Source organism: Myotis daubentonii, chromosome 12 (assembly GCF_963259705.1).
Source record: "Myotis daubentonii chromosome 12, mMyoDau2.1, whole genome shotgun sequence".
Taxonomy (NCBI): Eukaryota; Metazoa; Chordata; class Mammalia; order Chiroptera; family Vespertilionidae; genus Myotis; species Myotis daubentonii.
Window position 1 is genome coordinate 49,823,188 of NC_081851.1, and position 9,592 is coordinate 49,832,779.

At 47.8% G+C, this 9,592-nt stretch overlaps 1 protein-coding gene across 1 annotated transcript in view; it reads right to left on the reverse strand.

The window, feature by feature from the left end:
• Positions 1 to 8,685, reverse strand: part of EML6 (EMAP like 6) — a 199,034-nt gene extending 190,349 nt beyond the window's left edge. Inside the window, exons 1-2 of the mRNA XM_059659822.1 lie at positions 8,480 to 8,685; positions 6,976 to 7,694 (exon numbers count right to left, since the gene is read on the reverse strand). Coding sequence (XP_059515805.1) covers positions 6,976 to 7,172 — 197 coding nt within the window. The 5' untranslated portion in view covers positions 7,173 to 7,694; positions 8,480 to 8,685. The remainder of the gene's footprint in view (positions 1 to 6,975; positions 7,695 to 8,479) is intronic.
• Positions 8,686 to 9,592: the final 907 nt, after the last annotated feature.

Here is a 9,592-nt window from a genome sequence, read left to right on the forward strand (position 1 = left end):
TTCCAGCACAAGAAGCTCTTCCAGACTCAGTTTGTGTTTTCCCTGCCTCCCCTCCCCTCATCTGGAATAAGCTTTTTAAAATTCTGATCCTTCTGTGTGAAGAATGGAATTTAGAAACCATTCTAAAGTTCTGGGTACTTGGTGTGTCACTGTCGCTTCTCTCAATGGACAGGGAAAGAAAATTGTGTGTGTGTATGTGTGTGTATGTGTGTGTGTGTGTGTGTGTGTGTGTGTGTGTACACCTATCTATATTTCTATGGGAAATTTCTTTAAATACAGATTTTGGGGGGCTATGGCCAGGCCTACTGACTCAGAATCATTAGGAGTGGGCTCATAAATTTGTGTTTGTTTAATGTTTAGTCAGGTTTTCAAAGAGAAGATTGACCAGGGGAGTGATAGTGGGGGCAGAAAGACTAGTTAGGAGGCTACTCTACTAATCCAGACAAAAGTTAACAGGGTTGTGAACCAGGGCAGAAGCAGCAAGAGGACGTGACCGTCTGTCCTTGGGGCTGACTGGATGATGGAGATGAAGAGGGAAGCAGTGGCAGGCATTCAATGTCTCCTGCGTGGGTAACTGTCATCGCTGTGGTCTGAGCGCTGTCATTTACACAGAAAGCACTGAACAGGTTTATTTGATTGAACATCTTCTCACTTTTCTCCTATAGATTATAAAAAAAACCCAAGCGACATTCTGGGAAGAAAATAATTATAAAACATTCAAGAATTCGTGTCTCTTCCTTACATTTTATCATATAGACTAAAAAACTGAATGTTACTCAGGACAAGAAAGATGACTTGTGAATTCACTGTCAGCAGGCCAGGCTCTCACATGGATAAACGTGGCCTGGCCGACGTGATTGTGTCTGTGCATGCTGTGCATGCAGAATAATAGACCGGGAAGGCTTTTTACCAAGAAGCAACCTTTGTCACCATGTCTCTCATTGTCCAGAATAAAAAGAGAGCTACAGTCGGCTGGAGATCAGTCATTAAGCTGAGATGACTGCTTACTATCACTGCAGCATAAAACTCACTGGCGCATGAGCAAAATATATAAAGGGGCTGTAAGAAGAAAAGTGAAGCTAAAAGAAAATGACCCTTGGAATTCTAACTGCTATAACACAAAGTTTAAAGCCCAGATACAAGTACAACCCAGAGGAAAATAATAATTCCCAGCGTTCATGTAGCAAAAGCAATTCATCAATGACCTTCTCCTTGCTAAATCCACGGGGCACTTTCCAGACTTACCTTGCTACTAGTATATACCCTCCTATGGATACTGTTGAAGGTATCCTTGGTGCCCTCTCTGCTCTTGGCCTCCAAGACATTGCACTCTTGTGGTTTTCCTCCTACCCCTCTGACTGGTCCCATCTTTCTCTGCTGATCTCCTAAAAGTTCATCTTCCTCAAAATGCTAGCCCTGGAGTGGGAAGGGATCAACCAAAGAACTTATATACATATATGCATAACCCAAGGATACAAACAATAGGGTGGTAAAGACCTGGGGTGGAGGTAGGGGCAGGGGACATATGTTATACTTTCAACAATAAAGATTTTTTAAAAAAAATCTAGCCCTGGCCTCTTCTCTTTCCTCCTAAGCTGTCTAGGTTATCTCATTCACTCCTAACACTCTCACTACAACTCCCACAGCGCTCTCCTGAGCAGGAAGACCCATATAAATGTATAATCACCTCTTGCATGTCCCACAGACATTTCAATCTAAATATGTCCAAAGCTGAACTTATCACCCCCTAACCTTGAACCTGTTCCCCATTCTATTTTGGTGAATGATTACCATCATCCAACCAGAAACTTGACCCTAACTTACACCTTCCTTCTCCCCCACCCCTATTTCCAAACAATCATCAGAAATCTAGAATCTCCAGAGTATTTTCATTACTTTCCTTGCGGACTGCCATAATGATCTCACACGTGGATTACTTCAAGTGCCCCCAGACTGTCTCTCCAACAATCCATTATCTACACTGCAGCCCAAGTGACCAGCCCAGAGTTTAAATAATCTAACGATGCTCCTTTCTTCAGAAGGTCCTCTCTGATCGCCACCCCCTCCCATGAATGGGCTAGGCATTGTCCTGAGGCTTTCAGACACCTTGGGCTAACGATGATAGAACTGAACACACCATGCCCAGCGGCTCATTTATGAATATTGCCCTTACAGGTTCCTTGAGAGGAGGTACATATTGCTCACTGTTGGGTCCTCAGTGCCTAGTACAGTGCATGACACATAGGACACTCAAGAAATCTTTGTGGCTTCTCAACTTAATGATCCATTTTAAATTAAGGCTCAAAAGATCAACTCAGTTGGTTTTGTAAGACCAAGCTGGATGGTCACATGTGCTGAAGGCAAAGATAGATGTGTGTGTGTGTGTGTGTGTGTGTGTGTGTGTCTATGTGCAAAATAGATCATTAAGATAAGAAGCTAGTCTGCAGTCAGAGCAAATAAAAGCATATTTTCCAGAGAGAAGCAGAGATATGAATCCCTGTGATACATAGGAACACTTGCAAGAGAAACAGGGAAAAAGACCAGTTGCCCGTTTACCTTGCAGTGCCTGAGTGGCCAGCCATACTCCTCCCTATGACTGAGTTCCAAAAGATTCTCATCACCTTATGATCCTTGTGCCTTACACTGATTCTCAATAGACTTAGACTAATTCTCAGACCAGCCTATTTCTATTTCCGCCTCATATCCCTGGCCAGTCCAGAGAAAGCTTCTTTCTTCAGGGGTATAGAGCTGGCCTGCCACTCCCTCCTTCATGCCAATGGGAAAGGGAGTGGCAGAGAACTAGATGGCAATCCTGGAATCTTACATTTCCTGGGTTGTGGCCATCCAGGTGCCTGCCTCCCACTGGGGAAAGAAAGGAACTGGCTGATAAAGCAGTAAAGTTTGAGGGACACCCTCTCTGACCACACCCTCTGCTTTCTATACCATCTCCACCCCCTCATCTGTCTCCAGCAGCAAGGCTGAAGGCTGTAAATTCATTCTTAAAAAGCAGGGCTCTTTGGGAGTAAACAAAGGTATATAAACTATTGCTGGCCCCTAAGCTAGCAGTGACTAAATACTGCACTGGCTCCTCAAAGTATAAGGTTACATTCTTTAAATATATAAAAATCTATATATCCTTCATAGGATCTAACAGCATCTTCACAAACATGGGATAGAAACTAAAGCCTCGGATTTCTATTACTTTTAGGTTAATCATTTTTTTAAAATATGTTTTTATTGATTTTAGAGAGAGAGGAAGGGAGAGAGAGAGAAACATCGATCAGCCGCCTCCCATATGCACCCCAGTAGCGGATTAAGCCCGCAACCTGGGCATATGCCCTGACAGGGAATTCAACCAGTGACCTTTCAGTGCACAGGACAATGCTCAATCAACTGAGCCATACCAGCCAGGGTTGGGTTAAACTTTTTAATGATTGTTTCCATTTCTAGGTCCCCAAATGTTCAGTATTTTCTATGTGAGAGGAATGGGTACCCTGCTAGAGAAATTCAAAGGCTATAGATGTCCAAGACAATTCAATGTGGGAAAGAATAGTCTTTTAAACAAATGGTGTTGGGACAACTGGATTTCCTCACGCAAAAGAACCCCTACCTCACACTATATATAAAAATGAACTCAAAATGGATCACCTGCCTAAATGTCAGAGCTAAAACTATAAAAATCTTAGAAGAAAACATGGAAATAAATCTTCATGACCTTCAATTAAGTGATGATTTCCTAGCTATAACACCAAAAGGATAAGCAACAAAAATAAATAAATAAATTGAACATCAACAAAATTTAAAACTTCTGTGCTTCAAAAGACACCATCAAGAAAGTGAAACAACTACTCATTAAATGGAAGAAAATATTTGCAAATAATATATTCAGATATATAAAGAACTCTTAGAACTCAAAAATAAAAAGACAAATAAGCCAAATAGAAAATGGGCAAAGGATGTGAATGGACATTTTCTCCAAAGAAGATATATAAATGGTTTCATAAAAACTGACCAATGTTATTAGTCTTTAGGAAAATACAAATTAAAACCACATGATGGCTTAGCTGGTTTGGTTCAGTGGATGGAGTGTTGGCCCGCAGACTGAAGGGTCCTGGATTCAATTCTGGTCAAGGGCACGTACCTTGGCTGCAGGCTTGATCCCCAGCCCTGGTTGGTAGGGATGCGTGCAGGAAGCAATCAATTGATGTGCCTCTCTCACATCGATGTTTGTGTGTGTCTCTCTCTCCCCCTCCCTTCCACTTTCTCTAAAAATCAATAGACAAATATCCGTGGGTAGGGATTTAAAAAACACACGAGATACCACATCACACCCAGTAGGATGGCTATAATCAAAGAGACAGACAATAACAAGTGTTGGTAAGGATGTGAAGGAATTCAAACTCTGATACAATGCTGGTGTGGTGATAAAACTGTTCGGCTGTTTTAGAAAACAATTTGGCAGGATAAAAACAAAGATTTACATATATAAGATAAAGCAAAATTTTAAAAAGCATAAACATTCTAATCTTGCAGCTATTACTTGCATAATGATCTGTGGTTTGTGTTTTTTAACCTGTTGGAGTTCATTTTATTCCTATGTACAAAGATATACATGCAAACTAAAGAATTCTGCTCACCTATGCATACTCAGACCAACCAAATATGGAACATTTAGCAATAAAGTCCTTTCTCCAAAGGCATGCTTACTACTGTGTCACTATTCAGTGTAAATATATAACAACCTTAATAAATAGGCCAGAAGTTAAATTTTTTTCTCTTCATCAGGTAGGGCTCCCTGCAAATCCAGTTATACAAAAAAATTTCATTCATCTTTTCTTCAAATCTGAGTGTTTCTTTAAGCCAGATATTATTACATCCCCACTAGTCCAGCTGCCAATCACAACAGCAACTTACTGCAACTCCACCCTTTTCCCACCTTCAGTTTCTTTCATTTTTTATTATTTTTTAATATATTTTATTGATTTTTTTACAGAGAGGAAGGGAGAGGGATAGAGAGTTAGAAACATCGATGAGAGAGAAACATCAATCAGCTGCCTCCTGCACACCTCCTACTGGGGATGTGCCCGCAACCAAGGTACATGCCCTTGACGGGAATCAAACCTGGGACCCCTCAGTCTGCAAGCCAATGGTCTATCCACTGAGCCAAACCGGTTAGGGCCCACCTTCCATTTCAATAGTGCCTTTAATTTCTTCCCTATTATAGAAAAATTAGGTTAGGAGTTCAAATCCTCAAAGTAGTTAAGTGAACTGTCACATAAATATTATTTAACCCCAGGGAATTGTCTGTTTAATTGCCACTCTCTCCCTTCTCCCAAAGGACTGCATCTTATTTTGATGGTGTAATGGAAAGCACTGCATTAAGAAAGAGCAAAAACATAATGGGTTTACATTTTTAAACATCTAACCTTTTCACGAGTCACTGCTAATCGCTTGCACCTGTGCCTTTAATAATCAGCCTGGCAATTAGAAAAGCAAAATCCCCAGGACAGAACTAGTAGGGATGCCCCAATCACAGCCACTGCCATTTCCGGGAGAGAAGAAAAGCTGTTTTGTCATATGTACATGAAGGAAGTTTTACGTTAGTTCCACCAAATCTTGAGAACAATAGAGCTCCTAGTACTTAAAATCTTCATCTTCAGAAAATCAAGATTTTAAAAAACTACATCTTACTATATCTTCCAATATTAAGTTTTTACTACATTTTTCAATTTTAGGTCTCAGGTGGTGGGAGGGGGGGGTAAGAGTTGGGGGGAGGGGGGGAAGGCTCTGGAATAAGCACAATACTCAAGGCAGGGAGGGGAGCTAGTCTTTAAAATAATTTCTCCCAGGGAGAAATTAAGACCATTAACATTCCACCACTTAACCATTTACTTCACTACGAAAGGCAAACTTGGAGCACAAGGGGCAATATCCTGAAAGTGGGATGGAAGTGGTTCCGCATCAATGAGCACACAAGCTTGGAAGGTTCAGATATGGTCTGTCAGTTGTGGTCCACCCTGAGCAAGTCATTTGCCTGTGGGCTGAGGCTCCCATAGCACGGAAATCTTCCTTAACCGCCCGTGGCTGAACGGGATTCCCTGTGAGCAGCATCTGGGCCACACCTCTGGTCAGGCAAGAAGCTGACAAGGGCTGGAGGGCCAGGCGGCTGGTCCCAAGAAGGGAGGACAGGGCTAATCACCAAAATAGGTTCCTCTGCCAATTCACAGGAGAACCCCTAACATGGCTGTGCATCCCGTCCTGTTCTTGTCATCCGTCCTGGCCGTCCGCTACCAGATGTCGGTCATTCTGTGGGCTGACTGGGGGGATTTTGTGGTCTGGCAGCTGCCAGCCTGTTACAACCTCAGCGTTGTTGTGGAAGCATCCATTTGGTGTATAAAGAAGCTTTTAGGCATTAAATTCTGCCAAGGGGAATATCAGAGAACAAACTCCCCACCCACTGCAGAAGAAATTGCCCAGTTTCAAAGCATCTGGGATGAAGATTCCAAATTACCTGTAGCAAAATTTTCCTTGAGATTTTTTTTTTAAGTCCTCTTGCTTGCTGAGGAACCTACTGAGAAACCTCCCAAAGATGATACCCACAGCTCAGGTCCTTGGTCCTCCGTTTCCCTATAGTTAGCGAAGGAAGGAGACGTGCCTGACAGTTACCCAGGATGCTTCCACTTGTAGCAAGAACGAACACGAAAAAAGCATCCGGACACTCAACTCCTTAGAGATCCAAAGCCCTCCGAGGAATACAGAGAAGTCTCCCTCCCAACCTGCACCCCAACCCTCTTGCCGCCCTAGCTTCAGAGCAGCAGCCCTTCGGCTACTCCATGCGGCTCCGGGAGAAAACCCTTTATTCCACGGGGCTCCCGGGTCTGACCCCAGGAAAGCCCGGGGGGTCATCCTTCTCCCTGCCCTCCCAACCTCCACACGCCACCCCGCCCCGCCACCTCCACCAGGCCCCCTTCTTACCTGATAATGTCGTCGTTGTGTCCCAGGAAGAATTTTTGGCTGTGCTCGCGGGTGTTGTAAACCACTCCGACCCCAGCCACAAAGTAGACCACCTCCTTGCCGGCCGTGTAGTACAGGTTGTTGCGGCACTGGTGACCCCGGTACCCGTAGACCCACTCCAGCCGGAGCTGGCAGCTGGGAGCCGTCCGATCCGCCATGATAAGCCGACCCCACTCGCCCCCCGGCCCCCCCGCGCGCCGGTCCGCGGCCCCTGCGCGCCGGGTCTGTCCTCGCCAAGGTCCGGGCTGCGGAGAGCCTGCAAGGGCTCAGAGTACAGCGCCGAGCGCTGATGTCCGCGGCGACGCACAGACACAGCCCTGCGCGCCGGGCGCCACCATCATCCGCCGCCGCCGCCGCCGGAGACGAGCCGCCGGTGCGCGGCCGCCAGACCCCGCCGGGCGCCCCGGCTCCCTCTCCCCGGCGAGGCGTCTTCGGAGGCGCCAGCACCCGCGCGCGCACGCCTCACTGCACCTGCAGGCTTCGGGTTCTTGGGGGGGTCACCCCGCCTCTTAAAGCAGGGATCCGCATATCCGAGCACTGATTACCCGGTTCTCTCCCTGAAGTTTGCAGTGCGCGGGGGCTTCCCGGCAGGCGGCGGGATTTATTCTGTGACGGCTCTGATTTGACACGGAACCCGGCTAAGCTTTGCCATCACCATCCTCGGATCCGAAACCGACGGTCTATATCCAAGATGCAAGAGCGAGGGAGAAAGAAACAATTTTTTTGCGTTAAGTCGCCCAGTCCAAGAAAATTATCCACAAACTACAAGTTTTTTTTTTAATTGTCAATCACTCCTTTCTCCCCCCAGATTCATCTCCTTAATAATATGAAATATGACCTAAATGCTTCTGGCTGGTTGTTGCTGATAGGATTTGAAAGAACATTGGCTGTTTCCTCATGAAGCCAGGGTGAATATGCAGTGGTCATTTTTTTTTTTAGGTGCTCCAATTAGTTGTTATGTATGTGCTTAAAATTCATATCCTCTGTGCACCCTCTCTGGGCCGGGAACACCGTGAAGAACTTAGCAGTTCTTACTAATCACCAACTCCAATTGCAAGCGTCATAAAAGATTTTTGTGAATCGGAGGAAACGAGACACTAGTGCAGCTGTTGGCAGGAGCGCTTTACCTACTAATGCTCCAGGTCAAAAGAAACCCTAAATAATTAACAAGTGGCAAAAAAAATCGTGTGCCTCTCCCCAGGAAGGTCTGCGCTAGCTAGTTACGGGGTCCCACCTCTAGCCCAGCGTGGGGCGGGGACGCCCGCCGAAAACACTGGGGACCGCGAGCCCCCGACACGCACGCGCGCGCACGCACACACGCGCGCATCGGCCGCCGTGGGTCCAAGGGATGCCAGTCCCCAGGGACACCCCGGCCCGCGAGCACTGCCGCCCTGGTGGCGTGCGGGACTCCCACACCCGATCCAGCCTCTCCCTCAGAGCATCCCCGCTTCTCTCCGCCTCTAACCTCTGCTCCGAGCCGGTGCCGCCACGGGCGAGCGAAATCCTCTGCCTGCCCTCCCCTCCCCGCCTCCCGCTCCCGAGGGTGGGCTTCGTCACTGGACGCAGTGGAGACAGGTTCCTCGTCCAGCCCGGGCTCAGGAGGCGGGGCCACAGAGCGGCTTTCGGGAACCCTGGCGGTGGGTTACTAGGCTAGATCGCCGCACTTGGAAACCGCGGCGCTGCACCAGGGCTCTGGGGCCGCCCCTCCCTCTCCCGGCTCAGGTCGCCCTCTTCCCCGATGCATCCTGGGAAGTGTAGTCCCCTGAACGCCGGCTCAGTCGGGGAGATCGCGCAGCCAGGCCACAAGTCCCAGGATTCCTCGCGCCCAGAGGGGGCCGCAGTGAGGCCGCTCCCCGCGGCACCTGCGGTTCTCCCGCTGAGCGGAGGCAGCCGCACCTGGGGCGACCCCTTGCCAGCGCCCAGCGTTCCCTGCTGACAGAGGTGGCCTGCCCGCGTGCGTGCGTTTGCATCTATGGAAAGAGCAGTGGCGTTGGAATAGAGACCATCTCCACGGCCCACCTCAAGAGCTTTCTTCTGCACCAATCCCGGAGGGTTACTATAGCGCATTCAAGTCCAAATTTATTTCCCACTTCAGTTTTCTTTTTTATTCAAATGGGTTTTGTTCTGTTAAACTGCAGGTCTGCCAGGTTTAACGAAAATGCTATGTAAGAACCAGCGCCTTCCCATGAGCCGCCTCCTAAGTTAGAGGACTTGGGTATCTATACTAATAGCCTAAGTGATCATCACGCCCTCACAACATCACAAGATCGCCATCACAAGATGGCTCTGCCTACAGCGGAGGCGGGCCGGGCAGGCGCTCTGCCTGGTGAGGCCTGGGGATCCCTTGGCTCCATGAGGAGCGGAGGAGGCAGGTCCCAGTGGAGGAGGCAGGTTGTGGCAGGGGAGGGCAGTTGGGAGCACAGGTCGGCAGGGGAGTGGTTAGGGGCAATCAGGCAGGCGGGCAGTTAGGAGCCAGCAGTCCCGGATTGTGAGTTGGACATCCCCCGAGGGGTCCCAGATTGGAGAGGGTGCAGGCCAGGCTGAGGGACACCCCCCACCCCGCACGAATTTCATGCAG